At 45.3% G+C, this 13,377-nt stretch overlaps 6 protein-coding genes across 6 annotated transcripts; 3 read left to right on the top strand and 3 right to left on the bottom strand.

The window, feature by feature from the left end:
* Positions 1 to 65: 65 nt before the first annotated feature.
* On the top strand, positions 66 to 1,664 carry BGW36DRAFT_392606 (RmlC-like cupin domain-containing protein; the record flags this gene model as incomplete). The annotated part of the gene is made up of 4 exons (XM_046217716.1): positions 66 to 229; positions 281 to 647; positions 704 to 1,239; positions 1,301 to 1,664. 4 exons carry the CDS (start codon positions 66 to 68, stop codon positions 1,662 to 1,664), a joined length of 1,431 nt encoding a protein of 476 aa, XP_046077472.1.
* Positions 1,665 to 2,447: 783 nt separating this feature from the next.
* Positions 2,448 to 3,979, bottom strand: BGW36DRAFT_456421 (uncharacterized protein). Its single transcript, XM_046221925.1, has 5 exons — positions 3,368 to 3,979; positions 3,173 to 3,289; positions 2,990 to 3,126; positions 2,860 to 2,934; positions 2,448 to 2,806 (listed from the first exon to the last, which is right to left on the bottom strand). The coding sequence occupies exons 1-5, from the start codon at positions 3,874 to 3,876 to the stop codon at positions 2,781 to 2,783; spliced, it is 864 nt and encodes a 287-aa protein (XP_046077471.1). The 5' UTR covers positions 3,877 to 3,979; the 3' UTR covers positions 2,448 to 2,780.
* A 1,238-nt stretch (positions 3,980 to 5,217) lies between these two features.
* On the bottom strand, positions 5,218 to 5,559 carry BGW36DRAFT_366273 (uncharacterized protein). The gene has a single exon (XM_046214731.1). It carries the CDS (start codon positions 5,457 to 5,459, stop codon positions 5,238 to 5,240), a length of 222 nt encoding a protein of 73 aa, XP_046077470.1. The 5' UTR covers positions 5,460 to 5,559; the 3' UTR covers positions 5,218 to 5,237.
* Positions 5,560 to 7,075: 1,516 nt separating this feature from the next.
* Positions 7,076 to 9,339, top strand: BGW36DRAFT_331814 (general substrate transporter; the record flags this gene model as incomplete). The annotated part of the gene is made up of 10 exons (XM_046212839.1): positions 7,076 to 7,219; positions 7,286 to 7,439; positions 7,497 to 7,718; positions 7,772 to 7,836; positions 7,885 to 8,030; positions 8,091 to 8,278; positions 8,351 to 8,672; positions 8,734 to 9,059; positions 9,129 to 9,172; positions 9,229 to 9,339. The coding sequence occupies exons 1-10, from the start codon at positions 7,106 to 7,108 to the stop codon at positions 9,337 to 9,339; spliced, it is 1,692 nt and encodes a 563-aa protein (XP_046077469.1). The 5' UTR covers positions 7,076 to 7,105.
* Positions 9,340 to 10,667: 1,328 nt separating this feature from the next.
* Positions 10,668 to 11,469, top strand: BGW36DRAFT_392603 (uncharacterized protein; the record flags this gene model as incomplete). The annotated part of the gene is made up of 2 exons (XM_046217715.1): positions 10,668 to 10,869; positions 10,946 to 11,469. The coding sequence occupies 2 exons, from the start codon at positions 10,668 to 10,670 to the stop codon at positions 11,467 to 11,469; spliced, it is 726 nt and encodes a 241-aa protein (XP_046077468.1).
* A 345-nt stretch (positions 11,470 to 11,814) lies between these two features.
* On the bottom strand, positions 11,815 to 13,349 carry BGW36DRAFT_421436 (KH domain RNA binding protein; the record flags this gene model as incomplete). The annotated part of the gene is made up of 3 exons (XM_046219569.1): positions 11,815 to 11,837; positions 11,900 to 12,770; positions 12,843 to 13,349. The coding sequence occupies 3 exons, from the start codon at positions 13,347 to 13,349 to the stop codon at positions 11,815 to 11,817; spliced, it is 1,401 nt and encodes a 466-aa protein (XP_046077467.1).
* Between the last annotated feature and the right edge of the window lie 28 nt (positions 13,350 to 13,377).

Genomic DNA, 13,377 nt, shown 5'->3' with positions numbered 1-13,377 from the left:
CGTTTTCTTCACGATTTTTTCGGTCTAGATACCCTGGAGTAACAATCCCAGGCACTATTGTCAATATGACTCCTATACCAGGACTCTTCAATAGCTTCCTACTGAAGCTAGGTATCCTAGCACTCACTGCTCCTGCACAACTCTATGCCTTGCCTACCAATCCAAGATTTTCTGATTGGGCTGGCTCGGCTGGAGATAATGAGTCGAATGGTGGCGCCCCACTCCGCGGGTCGTTATCATTACAGGGGCAAATCCCAAATGAGGTGAATTCTGCTGGGAGCGCTGTGGTGTCATCATACAAGCTCGCACCAGGACAAGATGCCGATGCAGACCTGGGAATTCCGTTCAGATGGGATGACACAAAGAATCCTCAGCCAATACGTGGTACATGGGGTGCTACGGATCCCGGACCTCAAACGTACGAATACTCAAAGCTCAACCCAGATATTGTCGCGCCGCCTTCTACAGACCACAACTCTATGCCAAATGCGAAATGGCCCATGGAATTGTCCCATAATCGGCTTGTTCCGAATGGTGCGGGTTGGTCCAGACAGGAAAATACTGAAAACCTTCCCATTGCAACAGCTATGGCTGGAGTCGATATGCTACTCGCGCCAGGGGCATATCGAGAATTGCATTGGCATAAAGTAAGCAAGCCATTTGTCTTCGTTCGTGGAATAAATATAGTCTAATACATTCCCAGGCCAGTGAGTGGGCATATGTATTGAACGGAAGTTGCAGAGTGCAGGCAATGGACGAAAATGGTCAAACATATGTGGATGACGTGCAGGCGGGAGACGTGTGGTTCTTCCCTCCCGGTGTTCCGCACTCTCTCCAAGCTCTTGACGAAGGCTCTGAATTTTTGCTAGTCTTCGATCAAGGTGACTTTGATGACAGCGGTACCGGATTAATTTCTGAAATGTTTCTCCGCACTCCTAAAGAAGTATTGTCGAAGAATCTCAATGCGCCTCTTTCAGATTTTGATCAACTCCCGAAGGACGAGCTGTACATTTTCAATGGAACCCCAGCACCAGCAAACCTAACTGCGCAGAATGTCACCGGTCCAGGCGGGGTAGCTCGTGGAAATCACAGCTATACGTATCATCTCTCAAAGCAGTCTGCATACGAGGTACCCGGAGGAAGCATCAAAATTATTGATCCTCAGAGCTTCCCCCTTGCATCTACTTTCAGTGTCGCACTTGTGACTATCCATCCTGGTGCGATGCGGGAGATTCATTGGTAAGTGTTCATTCCTCCTATAAAAATGCAGTAGATCTTTATGCTTACCGTTTTGTAATAGGCACTCTACCGATGAATGGGGCTTCTTCGTTTCCGGCCAAGGCCGTGTGACCGCCTATTCACCTCCCACGACTGGTGGCACGTTTGACTTCCAGGCCGGCGATGTCAGTTACGTGCCAGCCACATACTCTCATTACATAGAAAATACTGGGGATGAGGATATTGTCTTCCTTGAGGTTCTACAAGCCCCTGAGTTCACTGATATTTCGGTTGGTCAGTGGTTGAAGCTGGTTCCTGAGCAAATTATCAAAGATACCTTGCATTTGCCGCAGAGTTTGCTTGATAATCTTTCGCCAAACAAACAGTACATTGTGCAAGGTAATACAAATTTGACTGCGTTGGCGGGTGGATCAGGGACTGCATAAAAAAATGAGTTTACGTATTCAACGACGTTTATGAGAAATTAATTTAGAGCTCGAATACAACGACTAGTGTGACAATTGACGACTCCATGTTACACAAATCTATGATCGATCTGATGAGTAATATACGTTTGTGGAATAGTGTGTGCGCTGTCATCGGCACTCTTGAGTCTATTGTGAGCTAGCTTCAATTTATTTTAAGCATACACTGTCTAAACTTAACCAAAAGTGGTTAAATTGTCTACAGGCTCAGGAGCTGACTGTTTTCTTTGCAGAACGCCACATAAAATTTAAATTATTTATTATTTAACTATTTAATTGAAATTTTACGACCGTACCCAGCCTCTATGCTATGATAATCTCACTTTAGTGGGCACTAGGGGGGCCTCTACGGGCCTAGACCCTAATCCCCCACGCCTCCTGACCTATACTGTTGCCAAAACATTAATATGTGCTTACGAAGACGGCGCCCCAAATCGCTTTTGCGCAGGACGATTCGGGGGCCTTATAGGGGCTGGCGGGGCCCTGGCCACCCTCCTGGAGCCAAACGTGCGGGCGTCGCCTTCAGTATATCCTTTTATTAGAACTAGACAGGATACGCACGAATCGAAAGCGAGGAAAACACTATAACTGCTTATTGTTTGGTATATTCAATGCAGACATGAGTGAGATATATATCAATATATATGTATATTCTATGCTGTCAATAAGTGATTGCTGAATGCATCAAGGCAGAGCGCATGGTGATGGAAGTTCCAAGTATGTAAAATGTAAGATTTATAAAATTTCAATGTTTAAAAGCCTATGTTTCTCAAAGTAGTAATTGTAAGACAACTAGCTAATATTTGACATTGAAAACGCCTTGCAAACATTCTACGCTGAAAATACACTTTCGAAGTTTGAATAGGGGTTTAATAACTCTGTACCCTGAAATCTTGTGTATAGTTATAGAAAGCTTCTACAAAATCTCAAGAGATCTTGTAAAACCTAGGAAGAAAAAGCTTAATGGCCAAGCCCAAACATCCTGCTTATGTGTGTAATGAAACATAATATAAAATGCCCGCTTAAGATACCGCTTTACCGAAACCCTCATCCTCAATACGTCGAACGAGTTGTGGCTTACAAAAAGATATCGTTTTGTGCACCTACAAATTAACATTAATGCTATTTTTCTTTCTTGCACAATGTAGAAACTTACCATTCTGGAATCCCCATTTCTCGTTGTAGGCTACGAAATCGTTGTCTGGCGAAACAACATTGTTTCCATCAGCCTCTAGAAATCACTTCGTTAGCATATACATGGTTCGATCATTTTGACGGAGGCCTACGGTTCATGACTAGGATCTGCTTGGCGCCGCTAACACATTCAGAAGTGTCATTGGCACAATATTTCGGAACTTGGGCTGATGCGAGTTGCTTGGTCGAGCTTGATCCGGTCACGTTACATCTGTATCCTGCCATGTACCTGAGAGCGTTAGTACTGGTAGTATTTCATCAGTTGCCTTTCTTACATGTTAGGCTGTCCACATCCTTGCGGGACCCAACCCCATGCGCAAATGCAGCCCCCATTAGGGCATGGTGGAAGATCTGCGGGTACGTCATAGGTAGCAATGCGTTTCCATGGCGTGCTGTATAAAACCATATCGTCAGTATGGCTACACTTAATCAAAAGCTTGGTTTAATCAATGGAAAAAGGGAACACATACTGCTCCAGTACAGTAAACACGACCAAATTCTCCATCGTTACCTGACTCAGATCCGACGTATAACTGATCGCAAACACCGTTCCGGCAGCCATAGTCTCATTTTGGGTATGCATGGCTCCATCATCCTGGATGCAGTCTGGTGGTGAGCCCGGCCCAGCCCAGTCCTCAGGATGATCTTTGCCGTCAGGCCACTCTCCGGCGTACTGGCCGTTATACGAGAGTGTAGTTTGAGCACGGTTATGAGCAAGCTCAACGGTGAAATTCTGACCAGCAGGTAATTCCAGGAAGACCCCATCGGCTGGGGGAGCTTGATCGCAACCCCGGCCGGCTTGGAACCACCATTGAGACTTGGGAAGGTCGTACAGAGGATTCACGGCAAGGTTGGTATTGGCGTCGTCGACCGATGTGTCGTTCCCCCCAAGGCAGTACATGCCTTGATGCCAGGCTACAACGTGGGCGGAGGCAAGCTCACCCAGGGCCAGAATCGAAAGTGTAGCAATGCGCAGCATTTTGATGATTTTACAAATTCCGAACAAAAAGAGTGACAATGTAGTTACAAAAAAGAAGGGAAGAGACGGTTGAAAGTTGTCTTTATCCTCTTGGGGTTTATAGAAAGTGCAGCCAATTTATATCAGTAATCTGGAAATACTTAATTTAAAGTGCATAGAGATATCCATACCATATTACGAATAGTATGTCAAATTGTTTACTACAAATGCCGCTAAAACAAAAAACAACCGAAATTTAGACCGAGAAATCAATCACCGTGCTTGGATAGTTTACGCGCCTGTCTCATTCTATAAGTTTCACTATAAGGAATGATGTTTCATGTGGAAAAATAAGCACTGGGAAGAGCTACGTCTAAAACTGTTCTAGGAAACTGGTAGAGACCATTTTCTACTTGGGGTTAGGCAAGCGCCCCCCTTTTAATTCCGGGGTTCCACACAGTCCCCGGGGCCTAGTAATTCAGGTTAGTTTCCTCTACTGAGAACATTCAAAATTATATGCAACGCTGAATAGCTCAACGACAACCTCTAGTGAGGCAGTAGGTTGGGGGACGGATCCGATCATTTCTATATTTAATTGGTCAAACCAGCCTGTTCGGCATATAACTATAGGTTTGGTCATCTATGTCAAACCGATAGATCAACAATTATTAGAGACACCCACCCCCGGCCCCGCTTCTGCTATACTACGGTCTTTACTATGTGGGTAAGGAGTTGAGTATTAATGCTAGCGTCTTGGTGTGATGAGCTTGGCCTGTCGTCAGGAAACGACGTGTGGCGATACGGTTCCTTTTGTTACTACCCTACACGGGGATTTATGTCAAATTCAGGAGAGGCCCTCGATTCACTTTAGAACCCACTATTATTATTAATGGTGAGATGGAAGTTGGTCTTTATACTCGCGTGATACAACGACGTAAAAGCTAATCGGAAAGGGAGATTCATAGGTCTCGTTTTACCCAAAGACAAAATAAACACCCCTCCGCAGCAAACACCTTCAATAATGGAAGGCTCAGCTTATGGCATACAACGATCATATCTTCTGCGGTAATTGATCAATTTAATTGATGCATTCACCATGTTATTAATTCAAAAATCTAGTTTCTAGCTCTCGAAATCAACTATTCTAATTACATATGTAACTATATGCAGCCTAATTTCTGGTGAATTGTCGTCACACTTGACTGATCTAGCAAACAATCACCCAACCGGACAATATGGTTCGCAGTGCATCTAGATTCACCTTATCTTCCGAGACCGATGCAACAGTTCCATCCGATCGTACCAGTAATGCCTTGTGATCGAAGGCCTCTTTAGAATGACATCCAGAATAGTTGATGATGGGCCTTAACGATGGCACAAACTTACAACCCATACATCGTTCTCAAAGTCAACAACAAGAAACCTCCTTTCTCTAATTTTTTGCCAAGTCTTAATCCGTCATCAAATTCGAAATCCGAAGCACTACAGCTAATAAGCGGGTGTGTATTTTGCAGGTCATAACGCTGAGAGATTCTCCAAATTCGGTTCGGGAAATATGTCACCCCAAGTTCCGTATTGATTATATCTTGCATAACCTTTCTCATAGCTCGACTGCAGCTATCAGGTTGTAATGTGACTACTTGTGCCCGGTCACATTCCAGGACCCACGCGCCATCCGCGTGCCGCTCTGAGTGCTAAGTGTCGAGAAGTCCAGGAGGTGCAGCGCCTTTGACGGTGGTTGAAAGCTTCCATCCCAGATTGATGGAATCGCGAATTCCAGTGTTCAATCCTTGTGCGCCCAGTGGAGAGTGGATGCGGGAGCTGTCACATAGAATTCTCCCCTTACGGTATTCCGTTACTTGTTTTGAGCGATCAGTAAAAGATGAAGTCATGTGTAATGCTTTGACAGCAATAGCTGTGCCAGTGACACGTCGAAGCACTGTTTGGAAATGCTCGTGGGGTGATGGGTTGAGAATGGTCGAAGCTCATGTCAAAGTCGACAACATGAATACACTCTGGTGTGCTCATAATATACATACTTAAGTCGATATAATTTAATCCCATCTTCAGCAGGTCTGGCTTATCCAGTTCACACATAGTCACGTAGCCTGTGATTTCGGCATCTATCCCTTTAAATTCGAACCCTGCCGTTTTTCGAATAGTGCTTTGTCCTCAATCATAGCCCACAAGCCATTGGGCTTTGATACATTGCTCTCAGTCCACACTTCACCTTGTCACCATAGTCAGCAATCTCAGAGACTGCCGTGGCCCTTATAATTTGTACTCTAAGATCATGTGTACTTTCCGTCAACGTCGATTATCAGTTCAAGAGTAGTTCCTCCAGGAAAAAACGCAGGTCCCAGCAAATCATATTTCCAGCATGAGAAGTCCGCAAGATTCCGGTTGACCATCATACCGGCAAAATGTCCCGCGAATTAAAAGTCTGAGGATTCTTCTACCTGTGATTTACGTTCACCATCGAAAACTTTCGATCTCGAGAATCCGTCGAGGCGTGTCTTGCGTTCGCTGCCAAAAACATCGCTTAGCATCCCATGGCGATAAAAATTCCTCGATTGCACGACGATGCCGGCCGCGACAGCCAGGATATCCCTTCTTCCAAGCTCAGGGTGGCATCTCGTTCCAAACCAAGTAGCGAGACATCCCCAGCTGCTGCAACTTCGCATGCTAGGAAAAGACCAACTCCTTCGGCATGTGTATATAAGATCAAGAGAATTTCTTGGGACTAGAGAATTTAGGTGCCAATTTTACTTGTCTGAAAGCTACAAAAAATAAAGATTATAGGAGAGCCTTTTGTGGCGCTAAAGCAAGCTGGGATAGTGAGGCCCTGATTGGTCCGACAGATAAAGTCTCGGCAAGCCGGAAGGCAAAGAACCCACCGCAGAGAAAAATCATTGGCCATTGAAAAGCCGAGAGGGACCATAAACTCTATATGGGAGCTGCGGCCCTTGATTGGCCTGTGCTTTTTATATATCCAGTGTCTATTCAGCGATACCTCGACGAGATGCTGACAGATTATCGGTTAATGTTCCGATTAAACTTTTTTACTACGCACTGCAACGTTGCGCAGATACAATATGCTAAATGCTGGCTAGGCGCGGGGATGGCTGGGTGTGTAACCCCGCATTTTTTTCTTTATTACCCCAGGTTTAATCCAAAATCCCCTCTAGGATGGATCTACGAGAATTGAGATTCTCTAAATATTCTCTTGGTTTTTATCAAAACGACAGTGATGGCAGAATCAACGCCTTCTCGTAACCAGCAATTCAAGGACCAGCATAGCCATGTAGCTCACGTCCCCCCGGGCGTTGCAAACGGGGTTGCTTCTAGTGTAGAGGACTTCATGGTATAGCTACCCCCAATATCGAGGTAGTGCATTGAAAAGGAAATTATGGCTTAATTCAATTTGCAGAACCTAGTACAAGAAGCTAATGAAGCCAATGAACGAGAACGGAATATGAAACTCCTCACCGCTTTCCGAATCTATCCCAAGGCCATACTGTGGAGTATCATGCTCTCATCGACACTCATTATGGAAGGATACGACACTTCGCTTGTCGGTGCTTGTAACAAACACCTTTACATCACCTTTTGCTTACTTCTCTAACGCCGAGAGACACTAGTTAATGCGTATCCGTCTTTCCTGAATGTATTTGGCATCAAAGCGCCGGATGGAACCCTTAATATTCCTCCATCCTGGCAAAATGGAATCGGAGCAGCGACAAATTGCGGTGAAGTCCTTGGTCTGCAATTAGCGGGCGTGATGTCGGACAGGGTGGGATATCGATGGACACTCATCTTGGCTCTAGTCAGCCTGACAGGTTTCATCTTCATTCCATTCTACGGTGCGGCTGTCTTTCTGAGATCTTGATGATAATTGTGAAGCTTATTCAAACAGCAAAGACATTGACTGTCTTTTTGGTTGGAGAATTGTTTCAAGGTATCAGTTGGGGGGTGTTCCAAGTCAGCCAGACTCTCCGAGTCTAAACAGTGTAATACTGATGGATGTAGACAATGACAACCGCCTATGCAGCCGAGGTGTGTCCTGTTCCTCTGCGTCATTATCTAACAACATTTGTCAATCTATGCTGGATTATTGGTCAATTTATCTCAGCTGGCATCATTCGGGGCCTAGTCAATCGTCAAGACGTTTGGGGGTGAGTTTCCTCTCATCAAAGATTTTAAAATATCTGCAATAATCATCTCACAAATCTCAGTTACAAAATCCCATTTGCAGTCCAATGGGTCTGGCCAATTCCCATCGGCATTGGTATCTTTCTAGCTCCGGAGTCTCCATGGTGGTGCATTCGGAACGGATATACTGAGCGAGCTCGCAACTCTCTTCGAAAACTCACGGTTAAAAACTCGTCTTATAGTAGTAGAGACGAAGATCGGCAAATTGCTTGTAATCAAAGCCCACTCCTTAGAATATCCTCGCTCAGTTACCGGTTGTGAACTAACTGTAGGTGATTATAAGACATGATTTACACCGACGCAATGGAGCGAGAAGTTTCAAAAGGGACTACCTATTTTGATTGTTTTCGCGGTACAGATCTCCGGAGGTCTGAAATAGTCTGTATGACATGGATTGCACAGACGCTTTCCGGGACTGTTGTTGGTGGGCTATCGTCATACTTTTACGTGCGAGCCGGTATCAGTACAGACGACGCGTACAGTCTTTCCTGGGGCCAAACTGCTATCAGTGCGGTTGGTACCATGACTTCGTGGCTAGTCTTGAATCGTCTAGGTCGTAAGAGTTTGATGTGCGGTGGTATGGTTGTCATGTTTTTACTCCTTCTGTAGGAAATTCCTTCTAAAACCATGGTAACCCATCATATGTGTACTGAAAACTCATTTTAGGGTAGCAGGTGGAATGGGCATTCCCTCCACCCCGTCCACAGCGACATCTTGGACCGCCGGAACCATGGTCCTGCTTCTTTCGGCGGTGGCTGATTTCTCCGTTGCGCCGGTAGTATATACTATTGTCTCAGAAATCCCATCATCGAGACTTCGAGCAAAATCGATCATCCTGGCAAGGAATGCTTACAATATAATCAATCTAGCCTTTGTCAACATAATATCGTATAGACAACTAAATGCTTCGGCTTGGAATTGGGGTCCAAAGGCATGTTTCTTCTGGGCCGGTATCAATTTGTTGATGAATCTCTATCTCTACTTTCGACTACGTGAGTTAAAACATGCCTTTATCTTCTAAAGTCAGACAAGAAACTAATTCGCTTTCGTGGGGCATACAGCCGAAACAAAAGGGAGAACATATGCAGAGCTAGATATTCTCTTTGTCAGTTTAACGTCATTCTTTCCATATCTTCTTGGGCTGACAATTGTAACAAACAGGCAAATCATATCCCGGCACGAAAGTTTTCATCTACCAAAGTCGAAACAATCATTAATCTCGATACGAACCCGGCAAAGGTAGAAGTTACAGAACATAGAGAAGAAGCCTAACCACAAAAATACACTTCATAACTCAAGGAGTGTAGTCATTATGAAATGTATTTTTCAAGTTTTCAAATGTTATACCCACGGGCAGTTTCATTAAGGTGATATTGAACTGCCAGATAGCTCCGTAGATGATGCATTGAAATTCTGGCTTGCTGCACTTAATTAAAATTATGCCGTTATTCTCACCTTCTCAAATTCCTGGGTTGTTTGGTTGTATCTTATACATTAAACAACGAATCAAATTCATCGGAGGTACACTAAGATGACAAAAGTTTGAATATAGTATTAAGATTTTCCACCTATCTTTCATCTACATTTACACAAATTTATGTCAACTTCTTGGGGGATCACCCGTAGAAAATGCAGAAAGTTCAAATATTATTAATATTGACATAGGAAGAGCTCCTATAATTAATTTACTTTTGCGGTGCTATATTCAAACGTTTGTCACCTTACTGGTGTAAATTCCTAGGCAAAGTCGATCGTAGGCCCAAAATTAACGAACTGAAGAGTACTGAAAACTTGAGAAGAAATTATAAGTAAATCTCACGCTATCAATTATTTTTTTCAACACCTTCAGCATTCGTGGAACTCAAAGTCAGCAATTAAGCCGTCATATTGAATATCCGCCGAATGCCGCAGCGAAATCAAAACATCCAGCGTGTGCTTATACCCATGCCTATACCAATTAATGATACATACCAAGAACAAATCCGACAAGCAACTTACTAAAATTATCTCAATTTGAAACCTCAAACTTATAGCACAATTCCCTCCTTATCCATTTCCAATCTCGAAACAGAATGGGTCCATCACATCGATATGACATCACAGTACAGCAAAACAAATCCGCACCGTACCTCATCGACTCCGTCCACGTAATACAGAATTCACAATACGAGAACAAAGACAGTCGTTTGGATTACAGAACATCGATTGTATTATTCTATAGGGCATACTTCCACTCAAGCGCAGCGCCTCTCAATTGAAGCCCCAGAAACCAACACAATCCTTTCACTCCTCACTCTCCCCACAATTTCGCCATTAGTCAGCTGCAGCCTGCATTGTTGAATCATTAATGGCAGCTGGCATTATCAAGGACTGGGGAACAATCAGCTGATTTTCGTTAATAACGTTCCTTGCTTATAGAAAGCCCGCCCCGCTATTTGTGAGACATTCGCCGTCAACGTCCAGCCACCAAATGACCTAGGGCTCTAGCTTTATACGTATTATTAATCGATACACTTCAAGGGCTGAGGTTTCGCAAAGGAAGGAAATAATTCTATTTATTGCATCTGAACTCGAAATATATATAAAACGGAGACAGAAAGATGAGCGCTCCGCCAAAATCCCCCACCGTGACCGAAATCGTCTACTTCCGGCTCAAGCCGTCCATCAAACCAGAAGACAGCGACAACCATGAGGGCGAGAAGCTACTCGATCTTTTCCGCGAAACAATACTTGAAAGTGGCCACTTGGGATCTGCCTGGGGACGGTCTTTGGAGGATGAGAATAACTTAGTTTGGGTGATTGGTATATTCCGCGATTTCCTTCTTTCCTATATGGCGTATAGAAATGATCTTCATCTATATTGGCTAACTTGGATTAGAATGGGCTGATGCCACCAATTCCATCCAACTCAGCCGCCTTGAGCCTTTCATCGACAACGACGGAGATAGCAGTAATAAATACGATCCTACGAAACTAATCACATTCTTCACAACCCTCAACCCGCCAATCTCGACTACAGAAACGCTAACCACGAACCCGGTCACCGAGCTAGTCAATTTTTTAATGCCGAGTGACATTAGTGCAGAAAATTTAAGCAAATTCAACAGGGATATTGTTACCTTCAGAAACGAAACTCAGAAAGTTCAACCGGCTGATATCAAGCCGGTATCGTGGTCGATGGGCCATGTTGAACGACCGGTCACGATTGATCACCGGGATACTCCCTCCGGTAAGGCGAAGGCGTATTTCATGGCTATTGGATGGCAGTCAAAGGAAAAACATACGGCGGCGAGAGAGACAAAGGAGTTTAAGGAAACTGTCGCCCCGCTCAGAACAGTTATGGTGTCGCCTGTCAAAGGGTTGGAGATGCGACATGTCAAGTTTCAAAAGATTGGGTTTTGAGCTTGATATACAAGGTTTACCACGCAAATGCATGGGGGAATGGGCGCATCGCATCCTGATAACACCGCAGGGTATCTGTCAGAATCACCACAGCAAGGCAGTAAAGCTTCCTTCTCATAGTGGTTATTAAGAACAATGAAAAGCTACAGTTTGAGCATACCGACCACGGCAAGGTCTGTAAAAATAAGAAAAACGCATCAATATTAAGAGAAAAAAGCCCCCATTAAAATACACAGCTGAAGGACGATTATCGCAAGATAAAAAGACAGAGCATGCAAAAAGCTTTTTGTTTTCACCAGATTGAGCCGCACCATGCTAAAGAAGATACCAACACTCGATACAAGCTTAAATACGATGTTTCTCGCTCTCTGCAAGGCACATGAATTAGTTCACCGGTCCAAAAAAGGGAGTAGAAGAGAGAGAAGCTTACCAAGTCGAGAATAAAGCATATATAGAGCCATTTGGTTGCACTCTTGCGTTCCAGTAATTGTGACAAGACGCTCATTGCTGTTGTCTTGGGGCTCATTGATCTTGATCACACTGCCGCTCAGGTGTCTGATTTCGTTGATCTTGGCACCACCCTTACCAATGATGGCGCCGACCATATCATTAGGAATGTATATTTGCTGGGTGATAGGCTGGCTCGGAACAACCCCAGCAAGAGGCTGAGCACCTGTGTGGGGCTGGGCTTGGGGAGCACCATAAGGAGCAGGCTGCTGGGGACCTGCGCCGGCATAAGGGGCGCGAGGGGAGGCACCATAATGGAGAGGAGGCTGAGAGGCAGGGGTCTGGGCGGCGGAAGGACCGTGGGAATAAGGAACGCCATACGGGCCAGGGAGAGGTCGGTTTGACTGGGGATAGTGTCTCTTGAATGAGTCGGGATTGCCGTATTGTCCACCAGCGGGTTGGGGAACATATGGGACAACTTGCATGCCGCCAGGCACAACACCAGCGGGGCCACCACTGCGCGTAGCATAAGCGGATGCGGCAGGTCCACCGAATCTCTCAGTAAGCTGCTCCACAAGAGTGACAGCAACATAGTAAGTTGCAATGTGCACGGCATCAGCGACACCTAAAACAACGAGGGAACGCTCAGTAGAGAGGGGAAGGCAGGCATCAGAGGCATTCAAACGCGCTCCAGAGGCTTCCTGGATTTCACGAATGCGGACACCACCTTTGCCAATGATCGAACCAATCAGGATATGGGGGATAAGGAGACGTAGAGGGTATGTCTTGGAGTGAGAGGTGGAAGCAGCGTCAAGAGGTTCATTATTAAGGGTACGGATGATCAAACCAAAAGCCTGCGTGGTGGTGGATTAATTACAGTTCTAGAAAAGCGTCTTCAAATGTAAAGTTTAGGGGAAATAACTTACCTTTGCAACAGCATCCTGTGGGCCGCTGACAGTCAAAATTCTTTCAACGGCACCTCGGGAGTAGTCACTGACAGTGCACTTGGCACCTGAAAGACGACGAATTTGGGAGACATTTTCCCCACCTTTGCCAATACAAGTAGCGGCTTCTGGGCTAGAAATGACAGCACGGATATGGATCCAAGAGCTCTCGTCCTGCGGGGTTTGACTCTGAGGCTGCTGCGATGACGCACGATCCGCATGCGACGCGGTAGACTGGATAGGTTGGGTGTCGATGGCACTCACGTCCTTGCCGTTCGGCGCGTCGACAACTACAGTATCGCCGGCGCCATTGGTGGCAGAAGATTCGGTCTTCACTTCGGAGTCGGATCGTTTGTGGTCGTCGCTTCGAACCACCTTATCCAAAGCAGGGCGCTTGGCCTCGGGCTGGTCATTAGGACCGGAGGGTGAGGAAGGGTCCTCAAGAGGGCGCTTGGTCGAAGGCAAAGTCGAGGAAGGTGAGGCAGACATGGCGTCAGTGTGAGGATCGTGATGTGGA

This window comes from Talaromyces proteolyticus (assembly GCF_021365285.1).
Source record: "Talaromyces proteolyticus strain PMI_201 chromosome Unknown BGW36scaffold_1, whole genome shotgun sequence".
NCBI classification, from domain to species: domain Eukaryota; kingdom Fungi; phylum Ascomycota; class Eurotiomycetes; order Eurotiales; family Trichocomaceae; genus Talaromyces; species Talaromyces proteolyticus.
The sequence above is the reverse complement of the archived record's forward strand: the minus strand, read 5'-3'. Positions and strand labels throughout refer to the sequence as shown.

Bases quoted from the DNA above. Each gene is read 5' to 3' on its own strand.
- BGW36DRAFT_456421 (XM_046221925.1), bottom strand. From the start codon at position 3,876: ATGCTGCGCATTGCTACACTTTCGATTCTGGCCCTGGGTGAGCTTGCC. The intron at 3,290-3,367 runs GTATGTGTTCCC...GGTTTTATACAG, and splicing joins GTGTTTACTGTACTGGAGCA to CACGCCATGGAAACGCATTG. The intron at 2,935-2,989 runs GTAGGCCTCCGT...AGTGATTTCTAG, and splicing joins GCAGATCCTAGTCATGAACC to AGGCTGATGGAAACAATGTT.
- BGW36DRAFT_366273 (XM_046214731.1), bottom strand. From the start codon at position 5,459: ATGAGAAAGGTTATGCAAGATATAATCAATACGGAACTTGGGGTGACA.